Genomic DNA, 12,751 nt, shown 5'->3' with positions numbered 1-12,751 from the left:
ATTAAGGCAAATAAAATATATTTCCAAAATTTGCACTTCATTTTGCTTTTTCATATCGCTGCAATTTTCAGGGAATCCATGAGCACAAAACCATTTTTATATTAATCCTCAAATGTTATTTCTGTTAAAGCTTCAATATGTTTGTCATTGCTATGATCAAATGAAGCAGTAACTATTTTTAAAGTTCTCAATTTCAACTTTCAATATGGAAAATATTAACAGTTATCAACTACATAAGTGAAAGATTTTAGAGTCTTTGGTAAGTCCCAAGATTGTACAGAGGTTCTGAGACGGGGAGAATCAAGGGAGGGAAGACTGAAAACCACTACTCTATATATCCCCACTATTATATACTACTACAAAACCACTACAATAGGACAAAACTATTTTCTCTTTGAAACACAAAAGGACATAGACAGTGGTATCAGTCTGTCCCTATTCTCACAGTGTAGTCTTAACTATTCATATTAAAAGGACTTTTACCAAAGCAACTTCTATTTCAAGAAGAAAACTAGGGGCTGATAATTAAGAACTGTCTATCTTCCACAAACATTTTAAAAGATGAGCAAAGTTTATAGTGCAACTTTCAATAGCCACACACATACCTTTTTAAAGAGACAAAATGAATACATTCATTAACAGGACCCAAAACAAACACAGTCTATAGGATATAAGCAAAAGTATATAAGCTTAAAATTAGGCCTAATAATTAGGCATCAAATTTGCGGTCTCCTATCTTAGTTAGAAATCATCTATATATCAAGCGAGTATTCATTGTATAATTCAACTTAATATCAGTCTAAGGTTATGTGTTGCCTAAGGATCTTGGGACCTATATTCAAGCTGACTTGTTAAAAGAAAAAAAACCACAATTACTGTTGAAATAAAGTTGTCTGAATAATGATTCAATTTAGTTGAATATAAATTCATAGTTTTCATTATCTAAAATATTGTGTAGGCATATTGTTAGTTAGTAGACCTAAGTAAGTTTAAGAAAAACAAACCCAAGTAGAATAAAATGTTGTTTATATTAAACCTAACGCTGATAAATCATAGAACCTAGCTGCTTATTTTGAACCAAAATTATTACATTAGTCTTGTTTACCAAAGATTTACTGTGATTATGTGAACTTAAATTTTAAAAACATTTCTGAGTTTCTATAAAAATAAGTTATTAAGTATAGCACAATTTAAAATACAACTTTTAATTTCCTAATTTTTGGAATTTTATGAATATTTGATTTATATAAGAATGTATTTATATAAGAACTCTATAAGCCAATCAGAACAGAGATTCTTTACTTTAGGAGACATTTTAACCTAATTCATTACCCTCCAGAGAGAGGAAAATATTATGCACTCATCCAAAAAGAGATAAAGGTCTTTCTAAATTATAAGCATCTAGACACACAGACACAAGACTGCTTATAACTTCAGATCTAAGTATTAGCCACATATCAAAAGTAAACACAGAAAAATCACCAGTTCATATATCAAAGCATTGTACTTTTTCCTGATGGGTGCAAGAGTCTTAATTTGAGCTCAAAATAGACAAATAACAACCAATAAAAATAAAATACTTTAAAAAAGATTATTGTCTGTCACACAAGGGGAATAAATCTCTGTAATCCATTAGTCCATTTACAGAAATAACAATGGCCAGCCCACGATGCCCTGAATCACTGCTGTCACCAGGAGGAAATAATATATCAATTGTAAGAGCTCCAAAGACAAAAACAAAACACAAAAATAGCCAAAAAGGAAAATATAGAAAGAAACAGAAGATCTGCAAAGTTAAATTCCTATTGCTACTGGGGATTTACCTTTGGGAGTCTGGGTTTAAGCCCCCGGGGTACAACCTTCTCCAGCATGTAGGTTATTCATCTATAAGAGGAATCCACTGACTATTGGCAGAAGAACCTCCAAAATATTTACACGATAATTTTTAAAGGGGTGTAAGTAACTCTCATGCAGCTATAACATAAATGTTCAAAAGATTTCATTTAATTCATTAATTATAGAAGGAACCAGTAAGATATTATAACCAGTTCAAAGGAGAATTCAAAGAGCAGAAAGATATCTGTATAGGGAATAAGGAAAATTGAAATAAAAATAGCTGCAAAATAGGTCTCTATACAGGGCAATGATGAATTGAATTCCACTGGGCACAATTATTTTGCATCTTTGTGGGCAAGATATTTTCCATTATTATCAGTTTTATACAACTTGAAGAGTTGTAAAATAGCACAAAAATAATAAAAAGCAAAACTAACTTAGATGGGGGCACAGTCAGGACACCCACTTTTTGTTTAGTGCAAGAAATTAAGTACCATATGGAAAAGGCAATACCAAAACTTCCCTTTATCCTCAATTCTAAATTTCTAATTATCTCTTCTTAGAAGAGAGAGCAAATAATATCACTCTTTTCCACATCAAATATACAAAAGTCTAGTAACTAAAATTTTCTAATTGTACATACTGTGCAACTCTTTTAGAATCATTTTTTTTCTCCTCTGAGCATCAGCTTTACCCAAACTTCTTTCTTCTCCCTTGTCAATACCACATTAGCAAATACTTATTTCCATAGAGGCTTTCTAGAAGCCTATCAGTATGATAAACTATGCTAATTTTTTAAAAAAAGATGAAATCCTTTTAAAAGGTTATAATTTGAAGGAAGAAAAAAAAGCAGATCAAATAGTTTTTAAAGTGATAAGAAAGATGCTTTATATAAAACCCACCATGGACAGGCACTTCACTGGTCTAAATCAATCCCAAACTTGAGACATTTTATTTAACAAACTTGAAATCAAGATAGGATTCTTTTTGAATTATTACCCTGAAGTCACATGTGTTTGTAAAGTCTTTCGCTAGGAATTCTGAAGTTAGTGACTCATGGGGTTCAGTAAAGTCTAGATAAGCATGAGCCTGTGACACTGCTTTGATCCTGGGCATTTTCAATAACACAACCCAGGGCCTCAAAGCTCCTCATTGGAATTATGATCACTCCTGAGAAAAAGACTAGGGGGGAAACATGTATATATCTCCCTGGAAACAAACTTGCTAGTTTTGTTTTCTACAATATAAAGCAAAATAATAATAATAATAATAAGGCCAAATATTTGTATAGACTTGACTAACGATGTAATTTATGTATTTTAGGCGCAGCCAGGTGACAACTCTACTAGAATCCCTATCCCGACAGAACTCTACATACAAGCTGTCATTTTTGACCACAGTTCCAGAAGGAAGACTTAAGTACCAACATGTTAATTTCCTAATAATTTGCTAAATTTAAATAAATTCCGTAGACAGAGCAAATTAGAATAATAAATGAGCCCTGTAGCTGGAAGGCAAATTAGAACAATAAAGGTAATAAAGAAGTTAGAAAGAATACTGCAATATTGACTGTCTTTTTATTATACAGATAGCCTCTAAACTGATTGCAACATTTCATGGGAGAGAATTTTGGTGCTACTTCAAAAAGATACAGAAATTGGTGACTATTATGTAGCTCAGAATTAAAAAAAAAAAAAAAGTTTCAGATCCCACTATTGCTAAATCGAATGGACCAAGCTTTTGCCATATGGCAGTGCTGGCTGCTAAAATCATTGAATATTGACTGTTAAGGGGTCCCAAATTGGCATGCAAGGTTTTCAGTAGTACTAAACAAGTAAGTAAAATCTGCAATATCCCATGAAATGATGTATAAAATGAACAAAAGTGTTTAATATGCATATATGCTTGGATAACATGAATCCTATAACAGCGAAGCTGAGGAAATGAAATCTAAAGGAAACTAGAAGATATTAGAAAAATCAAAACTTGATGATAGAAATAAGCACTTTTTCCTAATGTGCCCTGCAGGTGGCTTTTGTGCAGAAAAGATATTATTTGAAGGCCACTTTTTATTAAAAATTAATATTTGGTGCTTCCTCTTCTTTTTTCCCATTCAATTTAATTCCTTTATTTTTAGTGTTTCAAAATATTTTTTATTCTTTATTTTATATTTTAATTATTTTTTATGTATTTTTTAAAAATTATTATTATACTTTAAGTTCTAGGGTACATGTGCAAAACATGCAGTTTTGTTTCATAGGTATAGGGGCCATGGTAGTTTGCTGCACCCGTCAACCCATCATCTATATTAGGTATTTCTCCTAATGCTATCCCTTCCCTAGCCCCCCACCCCCCAACAGGCCCCGGTGTGTGATGTTCCCCTCCCTGTGTCGATGTGTTCTCATTGTTCAACTCCCACTTAATGAGTGAGAACATGCGGTATAGTTTGAAGTCAGGTATCATGATGCTTCCAGCTTTGTTCTTTTTGCTTAGGATTGTCTTGGCTATGCTGACTCTTTTTTGGTTCCATATGAAATTTAAAGTAGTTTTTTCCAATTCTGTGAAGAAAGTTAATAGGAGCTTGATAGGGATAGCATTGAATGTATAAATTGCTTTAGGCAGTATGGCCATTTTCATGATATTGATTCTTCCTATCCATGAACATGGAATGTTTTTCCATTTATTTGTGTCCTCTCTTATTTCCTTGAACAGTGGTTTGTAGTTGTCTTTGAAGACGTCCTTCACATCCCTTGTAAGTTGGATTCCTAGGTATTTTATTCTCTTTGTAGCAATTGTGAATGGGAGTTCACTCATGATTTGGCTCTTTGTTTGTCTGTTATTGGTGTATAGCAATGCTTGTGATTTTTGCACATTGATTTTGTATCCTGAGACTTTGCTGAAATTGTTTATCAGCTTAAGGAGATTTTGGGCTGAGACAATGGGATTTTCTAAATATACAATCATGTCATCTGCAAACAGAAGCAATTTGACTTCCTCTCTTTCTGTTTGAATACCCTTTATTTCTTTGTCTTGCCTGATTGCGCTGGACAGAACTTCCAACACTATGTTGAATAGGAGTGGTGAGAGAGGGCATCCTTGTCTTGTGCTGGTTTTCAAAGGGAATGCTTCCAGTTTTTGCCCATTCAGTATGATATTGGTGGTGGGTTTGTCATAAATAGCTCTTATTATTTTGAGATACGTTTAAACAACCTTGTACTGAGGCAATTAGGTGGGGACAAGATCGTGGAAATCTGCTCAGGTGTGGGGTTGGTAGAGCCCAAAGCAGGAAGTCGCAGTTCAAATGCAAGGGTGTATTCATGGTGGGGGATATGCCAGATTCCAAGCAGGTTGAGTGGAGTGGTGTTACATTGGAATTGGGTATATCAGGGTGATCTCTTAATTTTCAGTATATACAATATATAGAACAGATATGGAATATATATCTGTGCACGTATAGTCCCTCACTCTGTTCACTGAAAGAGCCCGGGAGCAGCCACCCACCAATATCAGTGAGCATACCTAATGCCCAGATCTCAGATTCCTAACACCATTTTCCACCAAAAAAATCAGGGATGGGGATCGTTGAGAAAACAACTAATTTGGGGGCTGAAACAGGGAAAATACAAGAGTCTGGAATACTTTGTTGTGCCAGAAAGTTAAAAAGTTCTCAAAAAACAAATGGGATTTATCAAAAGGATCACAGAACTCAGTGTGAAGAGTACCCACTGGCCAAATATAGGACCATTAGGGCAACAAAATTATGATAAATACAGAGATAAAGTAGGAAACAATGAGTCCATACTGATCCACAGACATGAACAAATTGAATGTTAGATAAGAAAGAGGGTATTTACATAGTATCCACAAAATATTTATTAATTACAGAGAAAACAATGGAAATAGCTGGCAGACACCACTTTCAGCAAATGATCAAAGAAAATATCATCAGTAACGAAGCAAAATGAATATGCGCCCTAGCAAATAAGATTCATCTCTGAATCAATTTGTCAAATAGACATTTTAAATTGGAAGAGCAAGACTCATCTGATGCAACAGGGGAAGGTAGCATCCCTTTTGTAATAGTACTTCCAAAGTTGCATAACCTGAATCTAATCAAAAGAAAACTCAGGCAAACCCAAATCCAGAGATGTTATTCAAAATAACTGGCCTGTAATCTTTAAAAGTGTCAAGATCATGACAGTGAAGGTAAAAAGGAAGAACTGTCCCGGTCTGAAGAAGGATAGAGAGGAAGACATGACAACCAAATACAAGACATGATTCTGAAGTAGATCCTTATTCTATAAAGGGAATTTGGGGGCAACTGGTGAAAATTTAATTTTTCCAATTGGTGAAAATTTAAGGTTCTGAAGATTAAATGGTAGTAATATAAGAATATTTATTTCTCAATTTTGATGATTGTATTGTGGTTAGATTTATTTCCTGATTTTGATTATTATATTGTGGTTATGTAGTAGAATGTTCTTAAATATAGGAAATTACACTGAAGCATTTGAGAGTCCAAAGGGGATCATGTCAGTAGATTATTTATAAATAATTCATGGGAAAAGGTCTTGGTGGTATACCTACAACTTTTCTGTTAGTCCGAGATGTTTTGTGATCAAATAAATGTTTGACTTATTAAATTTATAAATTAAAAACCCTAGTTTCATATACTTTATAATGTATAAATTTTATTATTCTATCTATAGATTTGACCAAATTTTAACAATTACTTTTATGGGTCCTTCTATAGTTTAACTAAATGCCTTTGAACATTTTAAATTTTAATTATAAACTTTATTGTATTTAATTTTCTAAGAATTTTAAATTTTTACCTAAAAATAAGCCTTCCCATGCATTTAAATGACTATTATAAATCTAATAAAATAAATATAATGACCCTTATGTTTGCCTAAAACATTCTGGTATGGCTTCTAAATGCATAAAATTTAACCTTAAAATCATATCTTCATAAATTATTCAGTTATCATACTTTAAATGGGAATAGCAAGGCTTATCTGTTAGATAGTCTACACTCTAATATGCCAGCTTCTCTAAAACGTAACTACTTATTTTTAAATAGAGATATTTAAAATTTTTCAAGTATCAAACATATTTACAATTTATTCCTATATTTAATGCTAAGTTTTAAAGCACTAAAAAGTCAATTATATTATTACAAGTAATTTTTATATTAGCCTCTGAATTGAATTTACTGATAGTAAATACTAACTGGAGATTTAAGTTGGATTATGAGATGTATTAGTTTGCAAGGTCTGCTCTAACAAACTCCCACAGACTGGGTGACTTAAACACAGAAATGTTTTTTCTCACAGTTCTGGAGTTTGGAAGTCTCAAATCAACTTTCAGTAGGTCTGGTTTCTTCTAAAGGCTGTCTTCTTGGCTCACTGATGGCAGCCTTCTCTGGCTGATGCAACAGGGGAACGTAGCATCCAGATGTCCTCACATGCTCTTTCCTCTCTGAGCACATCCCCAGTATCTTTCTGTGTACCCAAATTTGCTCTTCTTATAAGGACACCAGCCAGATTGGATTAGGGTCCACCATGATAGCTTCATGTTAACTTAATTACCTCTTTAGAAGCCATATCTCTAACAGATGAACATATAGTTTTCAACATATGAGCTTTGGACAGACAATTCAGACCATAGCATGGCATGTGGACTACAAACACCCAGAACACTTCCCCATGATTAGATTTTCATGGCCGATGCAAAGCCAAGTCTAAACCTCTGAGGATTCCAACATCATGCCTTTCAAATTAAGGTTGTCTTATCTAAGTGCCCTGGATTCAAATTTTGTATTATCTAATACTCTTGTCTGATTTGAGTTTTTATCACCTACTGAGGTTGACTGATAGTCAGTGAGTCTATGCATGGTGTCATTCCATTTCTAAATTGTTTTCATATTCTTTCTATTGGCCAGGCCAACACTCCTATAAAAGACTTCAATGGCATCTGATTGTATGGAGCATATCTCTCAAGTCTTACCTTGCCCTGTTGTCACAGTTCTAACGTCACACTAATGCAACTATTGGAACTTGGAAAGTCCTTTTATGGAAACTTATTGAGGAGATTTCCACTGAGTAAAGAAGAGAGAGCAATTAGGGAACCGTTATGAATGAGTTCAGGTACACTAAGAAAGTAATTTTAACCTGAAGCTAATGGTTTAATGCAGAACCAAGGAAAGGGGATATGTGAAATATACATGATAATCTGCAAAAAGAACAGTGGGCCAAAGAGACAGGACCTAAGAATGAGCTAGCCAACAGAATGGAACAATGCAATAAAGAATAAGTACATTAAGAACCAGACTATTTGTTAAGCTGAGTTGGTAATTGGCCACATTACCTTATCTCTCCATACTTTGGCTCCTAAAGGTCACTTCGTATTCAAAACATCTATGATTCCTCCTTGCTGTTTTTTTTAATATATCTATAGACTCCCCCAGCTGAAAAGACTAGCCTAGTAAGTTAGGTGTGAAAGGAATATGTTTGTATTTCAGGAATAATCACAATCAAAGACTTGAACACTCAGAACTCCTTGTCTATATCATTAGTCCTGAGTTCTTCTCTATGCAAATTTACTCTTTCTGGAAAACAGCCTCGTGTTTCTCTCGACTTTCTGTTGTCATGGAAAATATATTCTGAACAATTCTAGAGTCTCATACTCTTTCCCTCTCCCTCTCCCTATCTCCCTGCCACTATCCCTTCCTCTTCTCTCCTTCCCCCAACCCCAACCACTTTTTCCCAAGTCCAGAATCCCCTAGAAGGAACATTCAACTCAGCTTTGCATTATTTGAGATTTTGTTTGTTTGCTTGCAAGCCACAAAAAAAAAAAAAAAAAGAAAAGAAAATCTCACACATTGAAACAGAGATAAGGTACAGGAATCCAGAATTGAAAACTGAGATTTGAGAAAGAAAGAATACAGAGGAATTGAGGAAGCCTCTCTGTCAAGCACTGCCAGTAATAAAGCTGAGCTCCAACTACTCCCCAGTCCATGTATGTAAATCCCACATTTCAAATTTTCAGGAGAGGAAACCTGATTGACCACACTAGTATCCGGTTTTCCTTCTTGGATAAATCAGCAATGGTCAGGGTCAGATGGTTAGAACATAATAACTAGAGGTTCGTCCCTGTGTGTCAAGGGCTATTTCCAGAGAGAGGGAAATATTCATGAGTTGAAAAGACATAGAGAGAAATATCTAGTATAAAATCGCTTGAAACTTGTACTTTGAAACAAACTTTGCTAAAATTTAGTAAGTGTGATGTTGACTCAATTTAATGTTAAAATTTTTACTGGGAAGGATAATTCTTTCCTAAGTTGTTTTGGGTTATTTTAGATATTTCACCAGGAAGGAGTGTCAATGTTTTCTTCCAAAAGCAGTTTTGTTAATCAATTAAAACTATTTTTATAAATGAAATTGTTATATGATATGCTTCATATATAAATTTTAAGATGTATTTCAGTTAAAATGCATCTTGAATGATTTATTCAATAAATTTCTCAAATTGGTGTGCTTGTATATTATTTGGAAGTTTTGCAGCTCTACTTATGGGAACACATTCTATGTGTATAGTTTTTTCTTCCCCTCCTGGCCAGTAACACTTGATTTATGGACACTGAATATTGAATTTCATGTAATTTTTAAAATTTACAGACTTTATTTTTTATATCAGTTTTAGGTTTACAAAATAATTGAGCACAAAATACAGATAGTTTCCATATGCCTTTTCTCCATTGCGTATTCACACAGATTCCTTTAGTGTTAGCAACTTGCACAAGTGTGGTGTATTTGTTCCAACTGATGAACCAGTATTGAAAAATGTTAACTAAAGTCCATAGTTTACATTAGGGATCACTCTTTGGGTTGTTCAGTTCTATAGGTTTTATCATTTTTTTCTTTTTTATATTTTTTTCAGAGACAGGGTTTACTCTGTTGCCCAGGCTGCAGTGCAGTGGCACAATCATAGCTCACTATAACCTTGAACTCCTGGGCTCAAGCGATCCTCCTGCCTTATTCTCCCAAGTAGCTAGGACTACAGGCATGTGCCAGCACACCTGGCCCAGTTCTGTCGATTTTAACAAATACATGCTGTTTTGTATCCACCATTACAGTATCATACAAAACATTTTCACTGCCCTAAAAATCACTTTTGCTCCACCTACTCATTCTTCCCTCCTTACTCTCTTAAACCTCTGGGAACCTCTAATGTTTTTACTGCCTTTTTAGTTTTGCCTTTTCTAGAATGCCATACAGATGGAATCATATATGGCATCTTTCACTTAGCAATATGCATTTAAGTTTCCTCTGTAAATTTTCATAGCTTGATAGCTCATTGCTTTTTTTAATCACTGAATCATATTCCCTTGTATGGATGTATGACAGTCTGTTTATTCATTCACCAGTGGAAGGAAATCTTGGTTGTTTCCAGGTTTTGACAATTATCAATAAAACTGCTATAAACATTTGTGTCCAGAGTTTTTATGGACATAAGTTTTCAATTCACTTGGGTAAATATCTAGGAGCATGATTGCTGGATCATATGAGTTAGCTTTGTAAGAAATTGACAAATTGTCTCACAAAGTAACTGTACTATTTTGCACTCCCACCATTAATGAACGAGAGTTCCTGTTGCCCCACTTTCTGATCGGCACTTAGTATTGTCAGTGTTTTTGAATTTTAGCCATTCTCATAGTTGGGTAGTAACATCTTATTGTTGTTTTCATTTGCAATTTCCTGAAGACATATGGTGTTGAGCATGTTTTCATATACTTATTTGCCATCTCTGTGTCTTCCTTAGTGAGGTATCTCTTTATGTCTTTGCCCACTTTTTAATTGGGTTGTTTGTTATTGTTAAGTTTTAAGAGTTTCTTTGCATATTTTGGATATGAGTCCCTCATCAAGTGTGTTTTACAAATGTTTTTTTCCAGTTTGTAGCTTGTCTCTTCATATATAGTTTTTTAATGCCATAGTTAATGGATTTATTTAAAGATCAATATTAAATTGGCTTTTTCCATATTATAGAAAAGTATTTATGCAGAATTTGCATTATCTGTTTTTTTAAGTTTGACATAACCTTCAAAAGTAAAGCCATATGGATTCAAAGCTTTTCAGAAAAATAATATTTTTATTTGATATAAATTTATATTTTCTATTTCTTGAGCCAATTTTGAATATTAATTTTTCTCAAAAATAACCTACTTATTTGAAATTTTCTAATATATTTTTATAGAATTGTATAAAATATATTTTATAATATATTCCCTCGGTACTTTTTGTGGTATCAAATTTCTAATCCCTATTTTAAAAATATGTATTTTATCTCTAAGAAATACCATTCTGGACATAGGCCTTGGGAAAGATTTCATGATGAAGGTGCCAAAAACAATTGCAATAAAAACAAAAATTGCAAATAAGATTATCAACAGAGTAAACAGATAACCTACAGAATAGAAGAAAATATTTGCAACCTGTGCATCCAACAAAGGTCTAATATCCAGACTCTATAATGAATTTAAATTAATAAGTAAAAAACAACCCCCTTAAAAAGTAGGCAAAGAACATGAACAGAAACTTTTAAAAAGAAAACATACATGCAGCCAACAATCATATGAAAAAAAATACTCAACATCCCTAACCGTTAGAGAAATGCAAATCAAAACCATAATGAGATACCATCTCACACCAGTCAGAATGGCTATAACTACAAAATCAAAAAACAACAGATGCTGGTGAGGTTGCAGAGAAAAGAGGACACTTACACACTGCTGGTGGGAATGTGAATTAGTTCAGCCATTGTCAAAATCAGTGTAGTAATTTCTCAAAGAACTTAAAACAGAAGTACCATTCAACCAAGCAGTCTCATTATTGGGTATATACCTGAATGAATACAAATCTTTCTACTTTGAAGACACATGCATGTGTATATTTCAGCACTATTCACAATAGCAAAGACATGGAATCAACCTTAATTCCCCTTCAACTATAGATAAGATAAAGAAAATGTGGGCCAGGCGCGGTGGCTCACGCTTGTAATCCCAGCACTTTGGGAGGCCGAGGCGGGCGGATCACGAGGTCAGGAGATCGAGACCATCTCTACTAAAAATACAAAAAAAAAATTAGCCAGGCGTGGTGGCGGGCGCCTGTAGTCCCAGCTACTCAGAGAGGCTGAGGCAGGAGAATGGCGTGAACCTGGGAGGCGAAGCTTGCAGTGAGCCGAGATTGCGCCACTGCACTCCAGCCTGGGCGACAGAGCGAGACTCCGTCTCAAAAAAAAAAAAAAAAAGAAAATGTGGCACATATACATCATGGAATACTATGCAGCTATTAAAAAAATGAGATCATGTCCCTTGCAGGAACATGGATGGAACTGGATGCCATTACTCTAAGCAAATTAATGCAGGAACAGAAAACCAAATACTTTATGTTCTCACTTATAAGTAGGAGCTAAACACTGAGTACACATGGACACATGTGTCCGTGTGTACTTGAGGATGGAAGGTAGAAAGAGGGAGAGAATAAAAAAACTACTTATTGAGTGCTATGCTTGTAACCTAAGTGACAAAATAATCTGTACACCAAACCCCTGTGACACGCAATTTACCTATAAAACAAACCTGCACGTGTACCCTGAACCTAAAATAAAATCTTAATAAATAAATAAAATAAAATTTGTATTGTATCCTTTGTTATAATTTGTTTATATAAGATTTGATTTTAAAGAACTTACCACTTTATTTTAACTGATTCTGACTCTGTTTATCTAGTCTTTTCATTACTTCCTTTAATGCCTTTTTTTAGATATATTTTTGTTGTTTTTCCCAACTTCTTGTTATTAGTGATTTATTTTTATCTCTCTTTTGAAAAATAATAAGACCATTTAACACAAAATA

The 12,751-nt window shown here is 33.9% G+C and overlaps 1 protein-coding gene across 2 annotated transcripts in view; it reads left to right on the top strand.

Annotated features, from left to right (window-relative positions):
• CFAP299 (cilia and flagella associated protein 299) overlaps nt 1-3,391 on the top strand; it is a 697,187-nt gene extending 693,796 nt beyond the window's left edge. The window contains exon 8 of one of the 2 annotated variants that reach the window (XM_055297202.2): nt 3,160-3,391. In XM_055297202.2, the coding sequence (XP_055153177.1) occupies nt 3,160-3,255 (96 nt within the window). In that variant the 3' untranslated portion in view covers nt 3,256-3,391. The remainder of the gene's footprint in view (nt 1-3,159) is intronic. The other variant, XM_063611178.1, reaches the window with a different exon arrangement.
• The last annotated feature ends 9,360 nt before the right edge of the window (nt 3,392-12,751 follow it).

This window comes from Symphalangus syndactylus, chromosome 10, assembly GCF_028878055.3.
Source record: "Symphalangus syndactylus isolate Jambi chromosome 10, NHGRI_mSymSyn1-v2.1_pri, whole genome shotgun sequence".
In the NCBI taxonomy this organism is placed as follows: Eukaryota; Metazoa; Chordata; class Mammalia; order Primates; family Hylobatidae; genus Symphalangus; species Symphalangus syndactylus.
Note: the sequence above shows the minus strand (reverse complement) of the source record. Positions and strands in the feature narration are given on the sequence as shown.